Source organism: Microcaecilia unicolor, chromosome 9 (genome assembly GCF_901765095.1).
Source record: "Microcaecilia unicolor chromosome 9, aMicUni1.1, whole genome shotgun sequence".
Lineage (NCBI taxonomy): Eukaryota > Metazoa > Chordata > Amphibia > Gymnophiona > Siphonopidae > Microcaecilia > Microcaecilia unicolor.
The window spans coordinates 205,819,405-205,844,690 of NC_044039.1; the positions used below are offsets into that span (position 1 = coordinate 205,819,405).

Genomic DNA, 25,286 nt, shown 5'->3' on the forward strand with positions numbered 1-25,286 from the left:
TTAAAACGAATCGGAGAAAATTTTTCTTCACCCAACGTGTAATTAGACTCTGGAATTCATTGCCGGAGAACGTGGTACGGGCGGTTAGCTTGACGGAGTTTAAAAAGGGGTTAGATAGATTCCTAAAGGACAAGTCCATAGACCGCTATTAAATGGACTGGAAAAATTCCTCATTTTTAGGTACAACTTGTCTGGAATGTTTTTACGTTTGGGGAGCGTGCCAGGTGCCCTTGACCTGGATTGGCCACTGTCGGTGACAGGATGCTGGGCTAGATGGACCTTTGGTCTTTCCCAGTATGGCACTACTTATGTACTTATGTACTTAACTGTCGGGGAAAGTATCGCTTTTAGTTTGGCGCTGTTAATGAGCACCAACTTTCAATATTTGGCTCCACTCACCAACCTCCTCTCCTTATCCTTTCCCTGTGCTTGTTTCTGGTGGTTGTGTTCAGTCCTCTCCTGCAGTTCCCTATTCTTAAGGAGGAATTGGCTATCAGGCTCTGATTCTGAGGTGGGGTTTTCCCAATAACTTCCTTTCCTGTTTTGGAAGCTAAACCCTGGCTGCTCACCACACAATGCACCAATGATAACACCAGAAAGGTGTGCAGATGTAGTGTCTAAACCTTTGCATTAAAAGGTTTTATTCCTTACTGTGAGGATCTAAGTCTCCGAAGATTCATTGATAGCTTCTAGTTACTGCTGGCCCCTCTGCATGTATTAGAGTGAACTTTGCGGGCACAGTTTTCCTATGCCTTTGAGTAGAATGAATGTTTTATTTATTTATTTGCTACATTTGTACCCCACATTTTCCCACCTATTGGCAGGCTCAATGTGGCTTGCATTATATTGCAAAAGATATAGTTATGAATGTTCCTTTCGCTGTCTCCATATTTTGATCCACAGGACCTTTAAGATGACTACAGTAAATGGAGTGTTTCTTCTGCCCCTGAAGACAGACCATCAAGAGACCGTGCTCGCCCAGTGATAGGGAAAGATGGTTATAAACGTGATGTTGAATGATGCACAGAAGTTAGCTCCTTGCTCAGCAATCTTTTATAACAAAGATATTTTGCAAAGTAATCTGATATTTTTCTACATATCTTTTTTGTAATTATTTGTATTAATATACCAGCAAGCAACATACCAACTGCTGACAATATTGTGAAACTAAAATAAGGTAAAAGTTACATAATTTAAGTTTTAAGACTTTTTTTTTTTTCCAAATACCCCCCTCTCCCTCTCTTTTCTACATATCTAACAAATGTACAGTATTTCAGTTTGGTAACCTTACATACAAGGTCCTTGTCCATTTCTTTGTTCCAAACAGGTCTTTGTTTTCCCATGCTAATAAAACATTTTCTACTTTCCATGACGTTTGAAACCATTTATTGCATGACTGAGAGCAGAAAAGGTTGTTTTTCCTGTAGAAATTACATGGCAGAATCAAGCAACAGTTAAACCATAGAGCAGTCCTGCCTACCTGCTAGATTTGATAGATCTACCATCAAGAAATGCTTTGGAGACTGCTCGATCCTACCTTAATCTACATTACCCAAGCTGCAAGTCTGTTAAATAGAAACTGCTCTTTTCATTTTCTTTCTCCTACGTCAGCCCAAAGTCTTGGAATGTCCTACCAAGACATCTAAAAGTGATTGATGACCACCAGCTATTCAAGAAGTCCTTAAAAACATTTTTATTCAAGAAAGCTTATCCCCCCAAATAATGCTCACATTGGCTATACCCGTTTATCCAACATGTACTATCCTTATGTTCTTTCCCGTCCTTCTGACTTTTGTGTCATTACCCTCCTTGCATTGTAACCTTTTGTAATATTGCAAGCCACATTGAGCTCGCTCTAGTGGGAAAATGTGGGGTATAAATGTACCATAAATAAATAAAATTGACCTGGTAGTTTTTTGTTTTGTTTTGCTTTGCTATAGGACTCTAATGTTAGAAGTGAATTATTCACACTTCATTGGCAAAAACTAAGTAGTAAGTTTGGGCTCAAGAAAGTGGTGTCTATTGAGGTCTAGTGGACTGTACTTGTGTATTGGCATGCTGCTGCCACAGACCCTGGTGATTATGGAGCTTGCAGCTATCTTAGCAGGTCAGTGGATAGTGTGTGCATCTCTGCTGGCTCACTCTGCCTTGAGGATGGTCATATCTTGTGAGGACATTAGCATGTAGACTGCTGGGGGAATAAGGTCAGTCAGGCAAGACCATCTACTAATGGTTTTTGTTGATATCCAAGTAGACTGAGGCTCAGTCATGCTATTAAATTATGGCTGGGAAAAAAAATTCCCCTCTCCATAGGATACGTGTGTAAGAAAATAAATCTACCTCTGAATACTGTGGAGGAGAGGTACTGGATGTCCTCAGTTTTACTTCTCGATGAATTAGATCTTTATTCATATAACATCTGATGTGGTACGTTCATGTTAGATGGAGGACCATAAATGGGAGTGACCAAACTATGAGTGTCTGATGTCAGGATTTAAAAAGCCGTCGCCATATTGACAACTAGAAATAAGGGAAAGCCAGCACTGAATACAACAGTCGAAGGGCACCACGGACCCTGATGCAGGAGTCGAAACTCGGGCCGAAGTTAGCCTGTGGAAGGTAAGACAAGATTGAACAGCTGGAGAGATACGTGATCCACACAACACTATTAAACAGTAGAATTAATAGAATTAAGTGTCCTTGGGATCACAGAATTAAGGAGGTTTTTTAGCTGGTGATTGGATGGAGCTCCCTTAGGTTGAGTAACTAATCAACAAAGGAGTTTCTATCTGTATTTGAGGCTTTTCCTCCATCTTAACATTAACGTACCACATCAGATGTTATATGACTAGAGATCTAATTCATCGATGAGTTATTGAAAACATTGGGATATTCTTATTAGCTCTAAATTTATGCATAGAAATTACTCAGTTTTACTTCCACGTTTGCAGAGACTTACAAATTGAAGATAATTCTGTAAGGTATGTGCCAATTACCCATCTAAATCATTAGAATGATGGCACGTGTATTTCTGCATCAGTGCCAAAGATATTCCAAAGTGCTATTCTGTAAATTATGCTATGTAAGGTGTTTTACAGGCAAACACATAAGGGCAATACTCAAAAACAATTTACAGGACTGTGGCTATTTATTCATGCCATCTGTTAACAAATATCCACATAGAAAAATCCCAGAAAATAAAGCCGCTTTTAATTCTAACCCAGCATTGTATTTTCAACCCTGCCCCAACAAAAAAAAGTAAAGTCTGAGAACAGGGATAACCAGAACATTTTAGGTTATCTGACTTTAAATCACCGGCTTTAAAAGGGAAAAACAAACAAAAAACTCCCCAAGAAGCCAGACTGCAAAACAGTGTAACACCAGAGAAATAGAAACCATGACACACATCTCAGTACTCGTACTCAGCCATCTGGATTACTGCAACTCACTATACGCAGGTTGCAAAGAGCAAATACTGAGAAAACTCCAAACAGCCCAGAATACAGCAGCCAGACTCATCTTCGGAAAACCAAAATATGAAAGTGCAAAACCATTACGAGAGAAGCTACACTGGCTCCCACTCAAGGAACGCATTACTTTTAAAATATGCACATTAGTCCACAAAATCATTCACGGTGAAGCCCCAGCCTACATGTCTGATTTAATAGACTTACCACCCAGAAACGCTAAAAGATCATCTCGAACTTTCCTCAACCTCCACTTCCCTAATTGCAAGGGCTTGAAATACAAGGCGCTGCATGCGTCAACCTTTTCTTACATGAGCACGCAGTTCTGGAATTCACTGCTGCGCAACCTGAAAACGATTTACGAGCAAAGAACCAAAACACATAAAGCCCACACTCACTGTTCAATAATGCATCATTACAGCCACTCTGAATTTCTCATCCCCCGTAATCTCACCACACTCATACCTTTACTCACAGAAAATGTATACCAAATGCTTTCCTGTCATATATTGCCCCTTTTAGTTTCCCGTTGTTTCCTTTCCAATGTTTCAATGCTCTTTTCCATTGTTATATTCCTTAATGATACTTGACTTTGTCTCGCATAACTCCTCACAATGTAATCCATAACCGAGTTGTAACAAACTGTATTTCCATCTTTCATAACGTATTGTAAGCCACACTGAACCCGCAAAAAGGTGGGAAAATGTGGGATACAAATGCAATAAATAAATAAACAAAGTAAGTGGAATATGTCAGTTTTTAAGATTAACAAATAACACAAAAACAAAATGTGATACCTTTTTATGGGACTAACATTACATTTTTTTGACAGCTTTTGGAGGCCAAACCTTCATTCCTTAAGTCATGACAAGCGTACTACACTAGCAGTATATTGTCCTGATCTGAATAAGGTGGTTTTGACCGCCAAAACCTTGTTTTAAAAAAGGAAAAGTATTTAGTCCAATAAAAATGTATCTCCCTAATTTCTCTTTTTTCTTGTATTGATATTAATTTGTAAAGTGGATTATCATGGCTACCACATTACTTCATCTTAAATTAAAAATACAAATCTTTTTCCTACCTTTGCTGTCTGGTCATTTAATTTTCTTGTGTTGGCTTCAGTCTTGGGTTACTGCTTTTCTAGGGGTTTTTTTTTAATCTCTTTCCGAGGCTCTCCATGTGTCATTTTTTTTTCTCCTCATTTCCTCCACTGCATCCAGCTTCAACACTAATCTGTGCCTTTTAGCTTGCTTCCATTTTTTTCTGCCTCTATCCATTTAGATTTCATATTATCTGGTATTCAGTCTCCCTCTTTGTGTCTACATATAGCTTTCCGTCTCTTTCCTCTTATACCCCAGTCCTTCATTTAACACTTTCTTCTCGCTCCACCCCTGCTATCTAGCATCTTCCCTCCACTTTCTATCACCTGCCATCCACTAACTTCTCTCTCTCGCCCTCACTCCATCCACCACTGTCCAGCATCTCCTGTCTCTGTCTCCCCATACTATCCGGTATCTTCCCCCCCCCCCCCCCCCACCTGCCATCCAGCATCTCTTGTTTCTCTCTCCCCCCTCCAGAATTGCCTCTTTCTCCTTTGCCTCACCACCCAGCATTACCCCTAGCTCTTCCCTCCCCTCACACCATTCAGCACCGTCCTCTTACTTAAGTACTATCATACTGGGACAGACCGAAGGTCCATCAAGCCCAGCATCTGTTTCCAACAGTGGGCAATCCAGGCCAAAAGTACCTGGCAAGATTCCAAAACAGTACAATACTTTTTATGCTGCTTATCCTAGAAATAAGCAGTGGATTTTCCCCCAAGTCATTTTAATAATGAATAGCTTATGGACTTTTCTTTTAGGGAGCTCTTCAACCCTTCTTTAAACTTCGCTAAGCTAACTGCTTTTACTACATTCTCTGGCAACGAATTCCAGAGTTTAATTACACATCAAGTGAAGAAATATTTTCTCTGGTTTGCTTTAAATGTACTACTTTGCAGCTTCATTGCATGACCCACTAGTCCTAGTATTTTTGGAAAGAGTTAACAAATGATTCACATCTACCTATTCCACTCTACTCAGTATTTTATAGACCTCTGTCATAGCTCCCTCAGTTATCTCTTCTCCAAGTTGAAGAGCCCTAGTATACACATCAGTTCTACCAATTTTCAAAAGGAGAATATTTGATCTTTCAAAATTATCCCACCAAAACTAGTTACATATTTCCATTTGCTATTTATATGCACAAACCTTTCAAGAACATTTACAAGAATACTTTTGGATTTTTCTGAAGTATGGGGTCCAAACCCCTCCCTCAGGAATGACTGGTCATGAGAGGTAAAAGCAATTCTGCAACATTTCTGTGCTTTTTATGCACTTAAATGACTTTTTCTCAGGAGTCAACATTCAAAGTGATTCAATCAGGCAACAGAGGCTCCTGCTTGATTATATCACCTGTGTGGGGCTATCCACTGATGTCCAGTGGCATTTAACCAGATGGTGCTACTGAATATCAGCACTAAGCCAAAACTGGCTAATCAATGGGTGATCTGGGGGCAGAGCTGGCGCATAACTAGTTAAGCACCAGTACTTAAGAGGAGTAGCCTAGTGATTACTGCAGCAGACTCTGAGCCTGGGGAACTGGGTTCGATTCCCACTGCAGTTCCTTGTGACTCTGGACAAGCCACTTAACCCTCCATTGTCCCAGGTACAAATAAGGACCTGTATATAAGTCCCATTCCCTTTAACTAGATAAGGGCCTCTTTTCCTAAACCGTGATAGTGATTCCCGGCACTGCAAATGCACCACAGCCCATTCATTTTAACGGGCTGCATCACATTTGCCATGCAGGAATCACTACTGTGGGTTAGTAATAGAGGCCCCAAAAGTTAGCCAGCTAAACAGGACCACAGAAGTAGCAATCCTATCTTTGGCTAGTTTAACTTAGCCAGTTAAGGCTGAATATTGGTACTTAACTGGTAAGTGCCAGCTGACCCCATATACCTAGATATTAAGTGATAATGCCCAGATGTGGCCTAGCATGGAATATCTGGGCATAAACTAGCAGGGATGAAACAAATCATTGCTTGCCACTGGTTGAATGTGTACACTTGCTGCACAAAAATCACCCCCTTAACTATTACGAATTCAATATACACTCGAATCATGCTATTCAAATGTTAAAGTTGTAGTGAGGACTGGGTTTAGGGATCGGCAACATTGGCAAATATCTAGAGTACCTGTTTCTAAAAGCACACATGAAATGGGGCTGGGAGCACTCCTCCCCAAGGAGGTTAGATTGACAACAGAAGACAGCATGAGCCTATCTAGCCCATTATGGGGGCTGAAGCCAGTAAGTGAATTTAACAGTCATTTTAGTTCATCCAAAACAATGTCAAATGCTATAGTGACCTAGTGGTTAGGGTGGTGGACTTTGGTCCTGAGGAACTGAGTTCAATTCCCAGCACAGGCAGCTCCTTGTGACTCTAGGCAAGCCACTTAACCCTCCATTGCCTGCCATGAGTGGGAAAGTGCGGGGTACAAATGTAACAAAAAAAAAATAGCAAAAGGTTATTAAAAAATAATGGACTGCCTATGTGTGGTCCATCTATAAAAAGTCAGCTGTTCCAGTGGATAAGGGATTTTTTTTTTTTTTTAATTTGAAAGCTTCCCATATCTAGATCAAAATATTATGAAATAAAATTGAATATCACTAAAACAGCTTAAATATTACTTAATCTGGTAGACACAGCAATATTCAACTTTGTATTTTGTGCTCATTTTTCTACACTGTTCTATAGAATAATGTAATACATGGCCAAATCTCAGTGAGGATATCCTGCTTCCTGATGGGTTCATGTTAACTGTTGTTGTAATCTGCCTTGGGATGCCTAGTGTTATAAAGATGGAATATAGTAAAATTAAATTGAAACTGAAAACTCTTCTCTCTGGTCAATAATAAAACGAGCTAGCAACACTATCCACCCTAAAAGACTGTTTTGTGACTGTACATGAGGAATTGTGACATTGCATGTATAAGTATGTGTTTTTGTTCCTAGTCATGCATCCAAAAATTATATAATCCTTTCAAGAAAGCCAGTTAATCATTTAGCTTTTTAGTGGAACATAACTACAAAGGTGTGGTATGGTCACATTTTCAATATGGTAATACTAGAGCCCAGCTAAGGAACAGGTTAAGTCTTCCTTTCCTTGTACCATCACCATCCAGTTGGATAAGTAGTGCTTTAAAATGTGGAAGATAAAGGAATGATTTTTTTTAATTGACATATCCCGCATTATCCCAAGCAAATGGGTTCAATGTGGCTTACATTTGAAAATACAGTGAGAATAATAGAATTCAGATATATCATGGGAACAAATAGATGGATATGTCTGAAATATTTAACAAAGTTGAGATTAGTACATATACTTAAATGGGCATTTAAAAGTGTCCTTTAATGATGCTGCATGTTCAGAAGTCATAGCCATAAGTATAGACAGTTATTCAAATATGTATTTGGATTTTGCTCACACCCTTTTTTCAGTAGTAGCTCAAGGTGAGTTGCATTCAGGCACACTGGGTATTTATCAAATGCATACACCATAATAAGCATCCATACACACATTGCAAAAGTAAACAACTTCAGCGGACCAAACTTGCTTTCCTTGTGCCATCATCCAGCTGGCACATTTAGACTGATGCTGGACAGAACTTCTGCATGAAGGAAGCCGTACCCCTCATTTAATACCTCTCTGTGTACTAGTAGTAATAAAAAAAAAAAGGCAAGCGCATTTTTATAATATACTGCAATCCACAAAAGAAGCAAGTTCCCACATATAAGCCATCTTTCTTTTGATGTAGGCACAGGAATCAAGAAATGTATTATGTCCAATAAAAAAGGTATCATCTTATTTTCTTTTCCATGTTTTATTTTGTTTGATTTCTATTGATAACCTTTAAGAGTGGACTAACACGGCACAGGAAAAAAAATTAATGCTCCCAGGTTTCAACCTAATTCATGTTTAATGTGGGATATAAATGTCATAAGTAAATAAATAGAAACTCTGAATGTTGAGCATCTGATTCTCATAACACGATGTCTGTTTAGTGGTCCTTAGAAAACAAAAATGTCTGAACTAATGTAACTGTGCTAGGATGTCCCTCGAAATGACACACTGATTACAATTTATAAAACATTACTACTCTGCCTATGAAAAGTTATTCCATTAATACTTCCTCTGTGTACATCCCTATGCTGCACAAGCCGGCATGTTTGAAAATAGAAGCGAGATTACCTAAAACTGCCACCAACAATAAAGGACGGCAACATGGATGTAGCAGCTCCTAGGTTGGCTTGCTTTGTTTTGAGTGTAGGCAGAACGACGGCTGCTCAGGAAAGGGGAAAGTAAAGATTAGCTCCAGCTCTCTGCAGCAGGGCCCATAGGAATAAAATGGGACCTGCTACTACAGATACCTAATGTACCCCCAGGCACAGACTAAACTATTGGGCTTCAACATTTCGACGTCATCCCGCCTCCTATTTCCTGTTTCTATCCAACCCCTTTGCATCCTCAGGCCACGCCTCGTTCCTCAGCGATGCTGCGCACGCAGTTCCTGACTTGAGGTTTCTTCGCGCCAAAATTCAAACTGTAGTGAAGTAGATGGCGATATAGCAGGTTGTTATTAGTATTATCGTTCGTCCACGGTGGGAAGGGAACGGAGTGGGGCCTGTTAGGTGCGCTTGCCCGCCCCCCTTCCCCCACAGGGCGACCGGAGCGCGAGGGCAACCGAACCGTTACTGTACAGGACAAAGCATCTGCTTACGGTTCTCCAGTCCCAGTACCGAAGAGTTTACAGCACTAAAGCGGCAGCAGCAAGGTGAGTGGCCCTGGTGTGTTATGGCCTTCCGCCTTGTTCGAGAGGGGGGGGGGGGGGTGCGTTAACTTTTTAATAGTCTCAATTTTGTGACAGATTTTGTTTCCATTTAAAAAGTATTGATTTTAAAGGACTAATAACTTAAAAACTGTCACGGAACAAATGGTCATAAGTACATAAGTAGTGCCATACTGGGAAAGACCAAAGGTCCATCTAGCCCAGCATCCTGTCACCGACAGTGGCCAATCCAGGTCAAGGGCACCTGGCACGCTCCCCAAACGTAAAAACATTCCAGACAAGTTATACCTAAAAATGCGGAATTTTTCCAAGTCCACAAACATTCCTTTCCTTCGGATGCTTTTACGATGCATTGTAATCATTAGCCAGTCTTTTACTTATTAGGACTTAAATGACCAATTAAGATAAATTGTGGAGGAGTGGCCTAGTGGTTAGGGTGGGGGACTTTGGTCCTGGAGAACTGGGTTCGATTCCCACTTCAGGCACAGGCAGCTCCTTGTGACTCTGGGCAAATCACTTAACCCTCCATTGCCCCATGTAAGCCGCATTGAGCCTGCCATGAGTGGGAAAGCACAGGGTACAAATGCAACAAAAATAAAATAGATACTATTGGAGATTCTACATGGAATGTTGCTATTATTGGAGATTCTACATGGAATGTTGCTACGATTGGAGATTCTACATGGAATGTTGCTACTATTGAGATTCTGTTGCTACTATTGGAGATTCTACATGGAATGTTGCTATTCCACATGTAGAAGGCTGCGCAGGCTTCTGTTTCTGTGAGTCTGACGTCCTGCACGGACGTCAGACTCACGGAAGCAGAAGCCTGTCATATTGGTGATCTGCAAGGGCTGACTTCTACATGGAATGTTGCTAGTGGAATAGCAACATTCCATGTAGAATCTCCAATAGTAGCAACAGTGGAGGAGTGGCCTAGTGGTTAGGGTGGTGGACTCTGGTCCTGAGGAACTGAGTTCGATTCCCACTTCAGGCACAGGCAGCTCCTTGTGACTCTGGGCAAGTCACTTAACCCTCCATTGCCCCAGGTACAAATAAGTACCTGTATACAATATGTAAGCCGCATTGAGCCTGCCATGAGTGGGAAAGCGCAGGGTACAAATGTAACAAAAAAAAAAAATTAAAACACATATTGTAAATAAACAATATATGGTATCATCAACAATAGATGTATAATTTTTGTTAACAAATTATATTAAAACTGACAAGGACCACTTCAAGAGTGACATTCCTGGTCATATTTGAAGTTATCAGGGCAGGCACCATGGCACCCTGAGCCAATCTTTGGTGTGGTACCCTCCCATTGGCACACTCCCCCCCCCCCCCCCCCCCAAGCCTAGCTTTAAAGGCAATTTTCCCCTCCTGAATACCCAAAGCGTTTCACCTAATGCTGTCCGCATCAGTCCCTGTGAAAACAGGAAGTTTAATTCAAAGGAGAGGCCAGGACTGATGTGGATAGATTTAGGTGAAATGCTGTCTATGTTTGGGAGGGGAAAACTGCCTTTAAAGGTAGACAGGGAAGGTGGCCTGAGACACAGATAGGAAGGGGTTGCTGGCTCTTCTCTTTTCCCTGCACATGCAATGCCACCAGGTGAGCTCTAGGCCAGTGATGTCACAGGCTAAGGCATTTGGCGCCCTTTTTCTCCGGCGCCCTGGGCCAGAGCCTCACCTGGTCCATAGGTTAAGGCAGAGGAGGGAGAATAATGGTGAAAGTTGCTGCTCCCTTGACAAAAGAGGGGGTGGGAAGGATTAAATAAAATACTGTAATAAGTGCATAATGATATTCCTTAATTTATGTTAATGTAATCCTGGTCTCGCCACACACACGGTCCGGGCACCAGCTAGCTCTTTGCGGATCAGCACCCAAGACAAGGGCCACAAAATGATAAAACAACTCAAACCAAGTTCTTAGTCCCTACTGACTCGCTGGGTGCAGGCCGGGCCGGATAAAAATCCGGAAGGCCATAGGGTGTTAAAGCCGGGGGCTCTTGCTCTAATATTTTTAGGCCCTTCTTTGTTCGGGAGCAAGTACGTTTTTCACACTTATGCAAAGAAAAGGCTCCAGTCCAGGTTTTTATGAACCCCCCCCCCCCCCCCCCCCCCCCCCCCCCAAGAACTTTACTGAAAATTCTGCAACAGGCATTTCAAATTCTTTCAGAATAAAACAAGTTAATTTGTAATCCAGCTTGATATCCAGCACAAGTATGTCAGAGCCAAACTCAGGGATATGGTGTACATTCACTACAACAACAAAAAAATTGGGTGTGGAATCATAAAAATCATTGTCGGAGACTGCTGAGAGGAATAGAAATGCTGGCCTTACAAAATTGCCCCATCATCTTGGACCCTGAAGCAGCTAAGCGAAATGTTGGCTACTGTTGGTCCAAGGGTTTGAAGAAAGCTGGAAGAATTTGGCTGTATTTTTGCCTTTATTTTATTTTTGTTACATTTGTACCCCGCACTTTCAAAGATAAGTGCTTTTGATGTTTGAATCAATACTTGAGATGTTTTTGAGTGTTAGAGATGCCTTGCTGACTGCTGTATATATTGTCATCTATGAATAATGAACATTGAAGTTTGAAAAATAATATAAATATATATGTTCAATTGGAAGATTTTTGCCAATTATGAAGAGTAGATCATTGGATCCAATCAGCTTTATAAATCTTTGGATTTGGAGGTCTTTGAGGCTTTTCTTTCCTTTTTTACATAATGTGTGACGTTCAGTGGATTACTTAGGCCCCTTTTACCAAGCTGCGGCAAAAGGGGGCCTATGCTGGCGTTGCCACGTTTTTCACGCATGCCGAGGCCACGTTTTACCGCAGCGGGTAAAAGGGAAGTCTCTCTTTCCTGCAGGAAATGACTGTGCGGCAAGTAAAGCACTTGCTGCACGGCAATTTTTTTTTGGGGGGGGGGGGAGCCCTTCCACCCATTGAAGTGGAGGTAGGGGCTCCCGCTCTAACCCGGCATTAACCGGGCATCATGCGGCACTTCCCGATTACCGCCGGGTACACACTGGCGCTACAAAATAAATATATTTTTGTAGCGCCGGATATGACGGTGCGCTAGTGGGAAGTACTGCTAGGCTTCTGCAGTAGCCTGGCACTTCCTGTTTAGCGAGCGGTAAGCCTCACCATACCACATCAAACCGTTAATAACCAAAACAAAGGAAGAACACCAACACATGAAAAACCTCAACAAAAGGGAAAAAAAAAGGCTACAAAAAATCTACTCAAACTAAGACACGACAACTAACAAAAGTCCACATAACACCGAATGCGAAAGACCCATTTCAAAAAATTCAAGTAGTCTACGTCAACGCCAAATCCGTGATAAACAAAACAACAGTAATAACAGACTGGCTCACGTCAGAGAAACTTGATCTGCTCTTCATCACTGAAACCTGGATCCATGATCAAGAGGACCCTATCATCTTAAACCTTTGTCCTCCAGGTTATAAAATCACTCACTGGACCTGAAAAGAAACGAGAGGAGGGGGTATAGTGCTCATATACCGATTTCACCTCACTATTGAAACCATTGCCGAATCTATAACAACCCACCTCGAAATAGTCTCAATCAGAATCCACCACAAAAACCTGCTCGACCACCTAAATTGTGTCCTGTTTTATAGACCTCCATGCAACTGGAATGATAGTCAAGCAGACTTTATGGACTTCGTCTGAAATACATATCCAACATATCAAAATGTATCCAACTCCAATATACTAGTATTAGGAGACATTAACCTTCACCTAGAAGACCCAAACTCTACCAGTGCACGAGAATGTATGGACTTCCTTCATTTCTGCGATTTCACATGGCCGCATATGCAAACAACCCACACGAAGGGTCACACACTCAACCTCATCTCATACAAACTGTCCACTGACCAGAACCTAACCATAACACAAACTAGATGGACAGAAACACCATGGACTGACCATTATAAATTATACCTATCCCTAAAATGGTGGAAAAGGGGTTCTCTCAACACACAACCCACACCACTTGAGGCCAAATAGACCCGGATACTTTCTGGCAACAGATATACAATAACGATTGGACAGTACAAACGGACTCCATTCACTACCTCTCAGAATGGGACAAAAGATGCAGACATATACTAGACGCAATAGCACCATTACAAACAAGAACTTCACGCAGACACAATTCGATACTGTGGTTCAATGAAGATTTGAAAAAATTAAACACAATCAAGGAAACTGGAACGCGCATGGAAACAGATACAAAGGAAATACAAATACGCAATTAGACAGACCAAAAGGTCATACTACAAAACTAAAATTGGGCCGGACTACAATAATAATACGAAGAAACTATACCACCTCGTGAACAAATTACTAGACACAACGCCGGTCATCACAACCAATACTGACACCCCATCTGTAGACAACCTTGCTAAATATTTCAACGAAAAAATTATAAACCTACGCAAAACCCAACCTCTGGACAACACGGACATAGGAAACTTCATTAATGGGCTAGACCCAACCCCTGGCGAATACCCGGCAGACCGATTATGGTCAAATTTCGCTCTCCTCAGCACCGACACAGTTACCCAGGCGATTAAAAGATACTCCAACTGCCACTGTCAATTGGACATCTGCCCCAGCTACCTAATACAATCTGCCCCTCACCGCTTCATAACAGATCTCACATCCCACTTAAATTTCATGCTTCAACGGGGAATATTCCCTAAAGAAAAAGGCAACATCCTGCTCACCCCAATACCAAAAGACACCAAAAAACAAAAACAAGCGATATCACCAACTACCGCCCAGTAGCATCTGTCCCATTAGTAGTCAAACTTACGGAAGGACTGGTGACCATACAACTCAACAACTACATAAACAAATTCATTATACTACATGAGTCACAATCAGGATTCCGATCCCAACACAGCACCTAAACAGTACTACTAACTCTCCTAACTAAATTCAAGCAGGAGATAGCAATAGGGAAAAGCATTCTCCTCCTCTAATTTGACATGTCTAGTGCGTTCGACATGGTTAACCATAACATATTACTAAGACTCCTAGATTACTTCGGAATCAGTGGTAACACTCTCAATTGGGTCAAGGGCTTTCTAACCACCAGAACATACCAAGTGAAATCATGCACAAATATATTGTCACCCTGGAAACCAGATTGCAGAGTACCGCAAGGCCCACCATCACTGATCCTTTTCAACCTCATGATGGTCCCACTAGCCAAAGCCTTATCCACCCAAGGCCTTAATCCATTTATTTACACTACTACTACTACTTATCATTTCTATAGCGCTGATGACGTTACATTATACATCCCCTACAAACATGATCTGGCAGAAATCACCAATAAAATCAAGCTCAGCCTAGACATCATGATCTCATGGGCAAATGCATTCCAACTAAAAACTCAATAAAGAAAAAACACACCGTCTCATCATCTCATCCCAATACAATACATACACACCCATAGACATCAGCACCCCAGGATACACCCTCCCTATCTGACAGCCTGAAAATTCTCGGAGTAACAATCGACCAAAACCTATCACTTGAGACCCAAGCCAAATCCACCATAAAGAAAATGTTTCTCTCAATGTGGAAACTCAAACGCGTGAAACCATTCTTCCCGAGGGAAATATTTCGAAACCTGGGTCAGTTAATGGTACTAAGCCACGCAGACTATTGTAATGGCATCTATGCGGGATGCAAAGAACAAATTTATAAAGAAACTTCAGACCGCCCAAAACACAGCAGCAAGGCTTATATTTGGAAAAATGCGTTTTGACAGTGCCAAACCACTCGGAGAAAAACTGCTTCCAATTAAGGAACGTATCGTTTTCAAAATCTGCACAATAGTTCATAAAATCATTTACGGCGAGGCACCGGGATACATGACAGACCTCATCGACCTGCCAATTAGAAACACCACAAAATCAGCACGATCATACCTAAACCTCCACTACCCAAGCAACAAAGGCCTCAAATACAAATCCACTTATGCATCCAGCTTTTCCTACTTGAGCGCACAACTGTGGAATGCACTACCAAAAGTAATAAAAACTACGCTTGACCACCTGAATTTTCGGAAAGCACTAAAAACAGATCTGTTCAGAAGGGCATATCCCACCGACCCAACATAAAAAACCTGGACACTTGCGACACAACATAACCAAAGACTGTAATGGACATATCCTAACTCTTCCTCTCCATCTCTAAGTTCTCTCCAATTGTCTCTAGCATACATATATCTCATTCTACCATGAAATCACCTTGTAATTGTTCATACCTTGTATTTGTTCATACCGGAATCGGATAACACCGTTTATGGTACTATGTAAGCCACATTGAGCCTGCAAAGAGGTGGGAAAATGTGGGATACCAATGCAACAAATAAATAAATTCAATAACCACAAACTTTTCCCTCAGCCCAGGAGGTTAGATTGAGACAGGAGTTGGTATGAGCCTATCTAGTCCATTATGTGGGCTTAAAAGATTATTAGAAAGAAGGGACTGCCTATGCATGGTCCATCTGTTAAGTGTAAAGCTGTTCCAGTTGTATAGGCAGTGCCTTAAAAGGTGGAGGATAAGATATTTTTCAAAATTTATTTGATAGCCTTTTTATTTATTTGAAAGCTTCTCATATCTAGGTATATATCATGAAATAAAATTCAGTATCACTAAAATGGCTTAAACAATTATTGTAGCTGGTAGAAACAGCAGTAATTGTTTTTTGTGCTCATTTTTGTACTCTGTTCTATACAATGGAAATTGGAGAATATAAAATGGAAAATTTGGATTCCCAACATTAGCCTTTTTTTTTTTTTTCTAACTAAGTGGCAAACACAGGTAAGGATCTATTTACTACTGGTGTAATCTTTTTTTCCCAATCCTTTCAACATCAAAGGGAAGGGAAATGGGAGTTGATATACCGCCTTTCTGTGGTATTTTGCAACTACATTCAAAGTGGTTTACATATATACAGGTACTTATTTTGTACCTGGGACAATGGAGGGTTAAGTGACTTGCCCAGAGTCACAAGGAGCTGCAGTGGGAATTCAACCCAGTTCCCTAGGATCAAAGTCCACTGCACTAACCACTAGGCTACACTAGCAACATTCCATGTAGAATCTTCAAATAGTAGCAACATTCCAGAATCTCAAATAGTAGCAACAGCAACATTCCATGTAGAATCTCAAATAGGGAAAGGGAAATTGGACTTGATGAACCATCTTTCTGAGGTTTTTGCAACTACATTCAAAGCGTTTTACATATATACAGGTACTTATTTTGTACCTGGGGCAATGGAGGGTTAAGTGACTTGCCCCCAGTCACAAGGAGCTGCAGTGGGAATCGAACCCAGTTCCCCAGGATCAAAGTCCGCTGCACTAACCACTAGGCTATTCCTCCACTCCAAAGAAAAAGCCAAAGACAGATTGGCTTCAAAAATTTTAAAATACTTAACAACTTTGAGGATCTAACCTTATGAAAAACATTCCAATCATCTTCACTAACATCAGTACCCTGCAATTTCACTACCTCCAACTGGACTGGTATCTGATGCAAAACAATACTAGTCCAGTCAGAGGTAATGAAATTGCAGGATACTATCCCAAAGGCATCTGTAATGTTGGTTATATCATCCACGTTTTGTACCCTCAGCAATAAGTTCTGAAAGGCACACAGTTAAGGCTTTTGAAGGTGACCTTTTAAAATTTGCATTTGTTATGGATATTTTGGATAAACACTGTGGTAATGTTCCATTTGCAGCAGTACCATGTCCCACCTGCATTCAGAAGATGAGCTGGGTTCAAATATGCATAAGAAGGATTTTCAAACCACTTCTATAATTCCTTTGTGTGAAGAATCCATAAATCGGGCCATGATGGAATTCAAGACCAGTTTTATGAACCGTATGACTGATGAATACATCAGTCAAATAATAGGCACAAAAGACGCTTACAAGGAGTCCATAAAAACTTTAACAGGTGTAGCTGATCATTTTTTTTTTTGTTATGTTTTCAGTGTTTTTTCAACTATTTCTTTGATAGAATATCTTATTTTGTTGCTGCCTTTTTTTCCCCCCCCCCATAATTACAGAAACATTGACCAGGAAGTACATGGAAGGCCAGCTCATGGCTGAGAAAATCCTTGAATCACAAAGTGGTATGCTACTGACTGTGCTAATAACTTATACTTTATTCTCTGTCATGTTTTGTCAGACGTGAGAACCAGAATTTAATATAGAAACTTTTTTTTTTTTTTTTTTTGTAAAATCAACTTCCTATGGCGGGCTATGACTTTTATGATTCATGCCAGTTTTATTGCCAGTGGAAATAAATGTTCAAAGTTACCCTTTCCCTGCTACTTCATCTCATTGGTATCTGAACTGGTTTTGTTGGTTTGGCAGCTGGTTACAGGAAGCTACTACTGTGGGTCTGTCTTTCAGCAGTCATCTGAGCGCTATTTTACATACACCACTGCTACAACTTTGGGGGAGGGGGGTAGAACTTCTTCCATCTTGCCTTGCATCTTTCTGCTTGATGTGAGTTCTACAGTGGCCTTGCTTTCCAGGGCTGGAGATATTAGGTCCCAGTCAGGATATTGGGACCCTGGTGATTAGATACTGTACAAGTAGAAGCCCTTAACTCCAGGGACCATTACTGTATACTGAAACCAGTTCTGTAGTGATGCTGTTTCAGGATCTTGACCTGACTAGTATTTTGGGATTCTCATTTAAGAGCTCTAATGAAATTGGAAGCTGCAGTATCTTCTGCGGAAAATGATCTCGCTTCTGCAGTTTTGTTTTGGATACTTGGTGTTTCAGGACAGTGTTATTGACTAAATTCTAGAAGCTGATAGTCAAGTGGTTTCAATGTCATTGAAGAATTCTGCATTGATTTAAAGAATGTTAATAGAATCATAGAATGAAAAATTCTTGATTGTGAAGTTGGTTAATTTTCCTGTATCAAGAAATGTTGTCTTTGATTTATTTAAGAGCAATTTGTAAAATATATTCCGTGGCATCCCACAGATCAATCCAGAGACTTGTGGGTTGTGTCACTCTACCAGCAGGTGGAGATAGAGAGAGAACCTCCGAGGTTTGCTATATGTGGACCTGTGCAGCCAACCTCAGTATTCTATCTAGCAGGTGGAGGGACATCTCTGTGCAGCTCTGGTTTGATCTGGCTACTGGTGTCCTTTGGGCCTAGTTTAGCACAGACAGGGGTTCAGTGGCTGTTTGCAGCTTGTGGTGTACACCTGGTGGTGCCAGGTCCCTCCCGGTCTCTCCCTACCTTTCCTCCGTCGCCCGGGGCTGTTGGCCTGATCGGGTGTTTCCTTTCTCTCCTGACTAAAAGAAAGGTAAGAGACTTTGTTTTTGTTTAATCATACGGAGGAACTAGACGTTCTGCCGAGTCAGTTTTGTGGCAGGCGTTTGAGGAGCATGTCGGTGCCTTCTGAGGCAGCTAAGTGCTGCTCCCTTTGTGGGGGCCGGAGAGCAGCATCGGGGGAGTGTGAGTCCTGCCGCCGTCAACCCGCAGCAGATGTTCAGCACGACGGGGGTTCCCCTCAGGCGTCCGGTGAGTCGGAAGCACATGGGATAGTTTCCTCTGGGCACTTAGTGCGCGTTGGCGTAAATCATTTGCGCCCTCCTCACGTGCCAGTTCTGCCATCCTGGAACCTTAATCTAGTTCTCAAAGTGCTTCAGCGTCCTCCTTTCGAACCCTTATCGGGGATTACGATTAAGGATCTCACCTTGAAGGTGATTTTCCTAGTAGCCATTACTTCCGCTCGGAGAATTTCAGAGTTGCAGGCCCTTTCTTGCAGAGACCCCTTCCTGCGTTTTACAGAGGCGGGGGTATCGATTAGGACAGTTCCTTCGTTTTTGCCCAAGGTTTCTCGTTTCCACTTGGGGCAGTCCCTGCATTTGCCGGCCTTGCGCCGGGAAGATTACCCTGAGCAATTCCGGGCTCTTCGCTGCATCAACGTGAGACGGGCTCTTCTCAGGTATTTGGAGGTGACGAATTTCGTCTTTCTGACCATCTTTTCGTCCTTTTTGGAGGCAGTAAGAAGGGTCATATGGTGTCTAGCCCGTTGGGTGCGGGAGGCCTTCTCTTCGGCATACGTGGCATTGGGCAAGCATGCCCCTTTGCAAGTTCGTGCTTATTCTACGTGAGCTCAAGCTTCCTCCTATGCAGAGTCCCGTTTGGTTTCTCTGGAAGCTATCTGCAGGGCGCAGCTACATGGGCTTCGGTCCATACGTTCACTCGTCATTATCGGGTGGATGTGGCAGCTCGTCAAGATGCAGTGTTTCGCTCGTCGGTGAATTCTGCTGGGTTGGGGGTGTCCCGACCTACTTGACTGCTTGGATACATCCCACGAGTCTCTGGATTGATCTGTGGGACGCCATGGAAGGAAAAATTCTTACCTGATAATTTTCTTTCCATTAGTCCCAACAGATCAGTCCAGAGGCCCCCCCCCCCCCCTGGGTTTACTGTCTGCGGTTTTGTTGCAGTTGGTTAGTTTTTTTCGGGTTCTGAAGTGGTGGAAGTGTGTTGGGCAATTGGTCTGACAATGTCAGGAGAGTTTTCTATTGTTTCCATTCCACTGCTTTAGTATCGTTCATACTGAGGTTCAGTTGGCTACACAGGTCCACATGTAGCAAACCTCGGAGGTTCTCTCTTTTCTCCACCTGCTGGTAGAGGGACACAACCCACAGGTAAGAATTAATTTTCCCTTGCAGATATCAAAGGAAATCGTGGCTCTTGTGTCTGTGGCTTGTTACTTGCCTCAATCTAAAGACATAGGAGCTGTAAAAGCTGGAACTTTGGAGAAAACTAAGCTACTGTTTCTATTTGCACTGGAAGAAGCAGCTGTGTATATTTTTTCCTTTGTGCTCTCCTCCCTCCTACTCTTTCTAAGCGCTCGCCCATCCTCTCCCCCTTCCTAGCCCACTACAGTTGGGCTTGGCAATCTGCTTGACTTCAGTAGAAACTTCCTGGCTCCCTGGTAGTGGCTGCCTCTCTGGCCAGGCCCCCACTATTGGCAATGATAATGACTTACTGGATTCTTTTCAATCTTGGCTTTAAAAAAAAATAATTTATTTTTCCCATACCACTATAGATTGCGTACTGCAGAACAAGTGCATTGAAGAAAAGCAAGAGGAGCTATTAGAACAGGTTGCAAAATTGAAACGGAATAAAGAGCAAAATGTTGAGCAGGTAAAAATCATCCAAAGCCTGAAGGAAGAATTCAACGGAAAACGAGCACGTAAGAAGTTTTCAGTGTACCTGCATTTCTGAAATGTGATTGAAAGAGCTGTGCATGTGACCTCATAGGGAGAGTGTAGGGTGAAAACAGTTTCTATGCTCATTTCAGGTGGCACCACTGAAGTGTTAATCATATATTCTGAAAATAGATATTATAGCTATTGTATCACAGAAAAAGTAAAGACATATGTGTGTGTATGTATATGTGTGTGTGTGTGTGTGTGTATGTATATATATATATATACATACACACACACACACTTTAAAAGGCATTTGGGGTCTAGATGACTTTCTACTGCATATTCAATTTCTATGGGTTTTTCCCGTTAGATATTTTTGCAAATAAAAGGGCTATTAAAGACCGTCTGAAGGAACTGGAAAAATCAGCAGCACTGTTCACAGAGCGACTAGGATTAGAAATCCGAAAGCTGCATGGTAAGCATCCTTTATGTTCCTTAACCTTTCAGATCCTCTGATCAGTGCTGAAAAGTCAGTAGTAGGCTGTCTCTGTATCCTCAGTGGGAATGGACTTGCAGAGGACTCTAGGATACTTGCCAAGAAATCTGTTAGAAATTTTAGGCTTTTGGTAGCATCAGCCCTACTGATATCATTAGGCTTTTCTGGTGCTCCTTTCTTCTCTGGCCATAGTCTCGTGATTTCCAGGGTTTAGTTTTAGGTTCATTTGTTTTCATTTTATGCTTAGTGTTTTTACATTTCTTCTGTTGGCTTTGGAGATATTATACACATTTTTCTCTAATGGATACCGTGCTCAGTATTTACTACTCTTGACACTCTGGCTGTCAGTGGCCATACCTCTACCGCTGCTTAGTTTGTAGTTAATGGATCTTCAGGAAAGATCAAGTGTCATGAAATGTATGCAGAGAAATAAAGGGGTAAGGGGTAGGTAAATTTGTTTTACATGGAAAGCGATTAAGAAACAAAATATGTATATGTGGATATAGATATTATATTTCACAGCGTTTTTTTCTTTCACTTTAGGTGAAAAATTGCAGTTTGTATTCCGATATATTAATCCCAAAGCTCCTCATCAACCTTATACCTTTATCCTCTGCATAAATGAAGGAGGACAGTATGAAGGTACAGTATATCATGCATTGGGGTCCCTAAATACCGAGTATGCTGGTATATGGACACTTTACTTCATACACCAGAGATATATCTAAAGAATGAGGAATTTATGGTTCTATCAGCAGTCCTACCCTGCAGGTCCTAGTCCAGACTATCAGGAAGATATGGGGGGGGGGGGGGAGCTCTAGGGAGCATGCCAGCAGGTAGGCTGAAGGACTGGACATATGTGGGACTGTATGCCAGCTTGGTGCTGAATTTTATTTATTAAAAAAAAGCTGCTGCAGCGAGGACAAGAATGCATGTTTGCAAATATGAGATTAATTCTGGAAGTAGTTCTGCACATTGTAACATTACCCCTTTTAAAGCATTTGAAAAATGACTTTAATAAAATTATGCAGCTAAGTAGTGCATATAAGACAGTGCGCAGGTAGTCCTGAGGGCATAGCTCAGATGGAGCAGAGTGTGCGTTAGAGCATGACAAATACCATGTGCCAGGTTGTCATGGTGCCTGAAATCTTGAACCCGCCACCCCCCCCCCCCCGGGTTGCCTCCACTGCAAAAAAAAAAAAAAAAAAGGTTATCACTGTTGTCTACTCCACATACCTACAACTCAGTTTGAGCCATGTGCTACAGGAATTGTCTGCTGTTCTTGAAAGCTCACAAAGATTGTCTCGGTTCTTCTCTGAAGGTGTAAATGTGTGCATAAAATACATGTAAAATGTACAGCTCTTCCCAGACTATGCCTTGGGGATTACCCATGTGTGGGGCACATAAGTACACACCATCTTGTTAGTACAATGTGCTTTGTATGCATGTATTTAAGCTGTGCAATTTTATAATGCAATTTTTGCATGTACTTTATAAAATTATGTGTTTGTCTCATGAAACTTTTTCATAAATCTCTTCAGATTTTCACTTTAGTGGTGCAAAACAGAATTCAGATTTCTCAAGAACCATTAAACCTAACCTGTGTCTTTATCTGTGGTACAGATGAAACTATGAGTCCCAAGTGAATGATTAGGGGAAGAAGTGGGCTGTCCCCCCCCCCCCCCCCCAATAGCAAAACAGGGAAACATGTTTTCAACCTGTAGTTAGAATATTTATTATAACTTACCCCTTCCATGAACAGAAGGAGAAGCTACAGCTGCCAATGGCATCGGGACAGGCACTGGTAAATAAATTAATTTAATTAATCCTTTCTTGTTAATTTGTAGTACTATCTTGTGATCCCCCCTTGGAGTGCATCTCTGAACTTCAGCAGAAAGTTCAGGAAACGAACAATTTTTCAGCATTTCTCGCCAACTTTAGAAAAGCTTTCACTGTGTTAGCTTGTAATGAAAAAGAGATATGAAATGCAGACAAAACTGTCTTATGTCAGATCTTTTTTTAATGTGATTTTTAATGTTGTGCACTTTTACTTCTGCATTTGTATTTTTATATTCATCATTTTTGTTTAATAAAATGACTGTTATGTAATTTGGATGACAGGATATTTATCTGGATCATTTTTTTTATGCAAAATTTCTCAGTTTCATGTCCTGAATTGAGCTCTGGTCTAATTTGATGCGCATTGAGCAATTAAAAAAAAAAAAAAAAAGCTTGCAGCAACATATCACACACTGCTTTTCTGCCAGGCTCCTTTGTTTGTAAATCATGAGGAAAATCACAACAGTGCTCCCTGACTTAGCAGCCTGATCTCTTTGCATATGTTCTGATGTTCCACTAGGGGGCAGATTCATCCATTTTCTAGGGCAGGAGGGTGTGGGCATCAGTTCTGCCTCCCATCCAAAAGGGGTGATATTAGGGAAGTTTCAGGCCCACATATTCCGCCAATTTTCCCAGAAAATAATCTCTGGTGGCTCAAGACCAACTTCCTCGGTGCCCCAATGCTCCACTGCAGAAGACAATTGTTTACCTAAATAAGGTTGGTTAAGCTTTCAGAAAGCTTAGTGGAGAATGAACGCAGGGGCTTTCTGAAGACATTCCTCAGAATCTCTGCAGCTGAAGGTCCATATGGGCCCCTTGCATGTGGAAAGATCCCACAGATTTGGGCAGAAAATACATCATAAGGCCTGGACGCTTCCAGTCATCTTTAGAGTTCTGAATTTTAGACATAAGCAGGCAATCCTGCCAATACTACATGCAGGCAGACAATTTGAATATCAAATCTAAAAGAATATTGTTTCCAACGTTACTCAGCCGTGTGGTAACCCAATGGAAGGCCTCTGCACTGGTGTTGGCACACTTATCCTTATATCCAGTGAGACTTGGGTGCAGATTAATGCTGTTACTTAGCTGTTAAAGACCCTAAAACCCAGTTTCGGGGGGGGGGGGGGGGCAGGAGGGGTTGAAGGGATTAGTTTTTATTGATTCTATTTGTCCAGTTTACATTTTCTTCCTTAATAAAAAAAATTGTTATATTCTACATGCTGCTCAGGTTGTGGATTACAGCAAACATTTACCTCATGTTTCCTCTCGTGGCACACCTTGGAACTCACTGAAACTGTGTCGGGAAGCCCCGGAATGCTTTCTGTCTGTGATACAAAAGTTAGGGAAGAGTCTTCCTGTTCCCTTCAGGGGACCTCTCGGCTCTCCTCACGGAGTGCAGGAATAGCCATCTTGGATTCTCACACCTGTGCTTCAGCCTGCTCCTTTTTCATCAGCTCCATGTTTTTCTGCCACTACATCTGGTGAGTCCGCTTGTTACTTCTGGGTCAGTTAGTCTCTCTTCACCTGAATTTATTTCATTTCTTCATCAAGCTTATGTATTAAAAACAACCAGTCCTCTTAAGGGCTTCCTTGTTCTCTCATTCAGGAAGACATAGGTTCAAAACCTCCAGATTTGGAGATAGATTCTGTGCCTTTTGGTTGTTCATTCTGACTTGCCTTTATCTGTTGCATCAGATTCTGTGGCTGTTGAAAAATGTTTAGAAGAAGGAGAGATTCCTGCTGATGAGTGATGATCCTACAACTGCTAGATGACTTTTTTGTTTTCTTAATAGAGAGAGCTTTCTTTAATCACCAAAGTACATAAGTAATGCCATACTGGGAAAAGACCAAGGGTCCATCGAGCCCAGCATCCTGTCCACGACAACGGCCAATCCAGGCCAAGGGCACCTGGCGAGCTTCCCAAACGTACAAACATTCTATACATGTTATTCCTGGAATTGTGGATTTTTCCCAAGTCCATGTAGTAGCGGTTTATGGACTTGTCCTTTAGGAAACTGTCCAACCCCTTTATAAACTCTACTAAGCTAACTGCCTTCACCACATTTTCCAGCAATGAATTCCAGAGTTTAATTATACGTTGGGTGAAGAAACATTTTCTCTGATTTGTTTTAAATTTACTACACAGTAGTTTCATCGCATGCCCCCTAGTCCTAGTATTTTTGGAAAGCGTGAACAGATGCTTCACATCCACCTGTTCCACTCCACTCATTATTTTATATACCTCTATCATGTCTCCCCTCAGCCGTCTCTTCTCCAAGCTGAAAAGCCCTAACCTCCTTAATCTTTCTTCATAGGGAAGTCGTCCC

General features: G+C 41.5%; 1 protein-coding gene across 3 annotated transcripts in view; it reads left to right on the plus strand.

The window, feature by feature from the left end:
* SPC25 (SPC25 component of NDC80 kinetochore complex) overlaps window positions 1–23,235 on the plus strand; it is a 34,425-nt gene extending 11,190 nt beyond the window's left edge. The window contains exons 1-7 of one of the 3 annotated variants that reach the window (XM_030214914.1): window positions 9,264–9,344; window positions 17,162–17,379; window positions 17,492–17,557; window positions 20,516–20,662; window positions 20,992–21,096; window positions 21,661–21,759; window positions 22,965–23,235. In XM_030214914.1, the coding sequence (XP_030070774.1) occupies window positions 17,169–17,379; window positions 17,492–17,557; window positions 20,516–20,662; window positions 20,992–21,096; window positions 21,661–21,759; window positions 22,965–23,101 (765 nt within the window). In that variant the 5' untranslated portion in view covers window positions 9,264–9,344; window positions 17,162–17,168 and the 3' untranslated portion in view covers window positions 23,102–23,235. Of the gene's footprint in view, window positions 1–9,263; window positions 9,345–17,161; window positions 17,380–17,491; window positions 17,558–20,515; window positions 20,663–20,991; window positions 21,097–21,660; window positions 21,760–22,964 lie in introns of those variants that run through there. The other 2 variants (XM_030214913.1, XM_030214915.1) reach the window with 2 other exon arrangements.
* The last annotated feature ends 2,051 nt before the right edge of the window (window positions 23,236–25,286 follow it).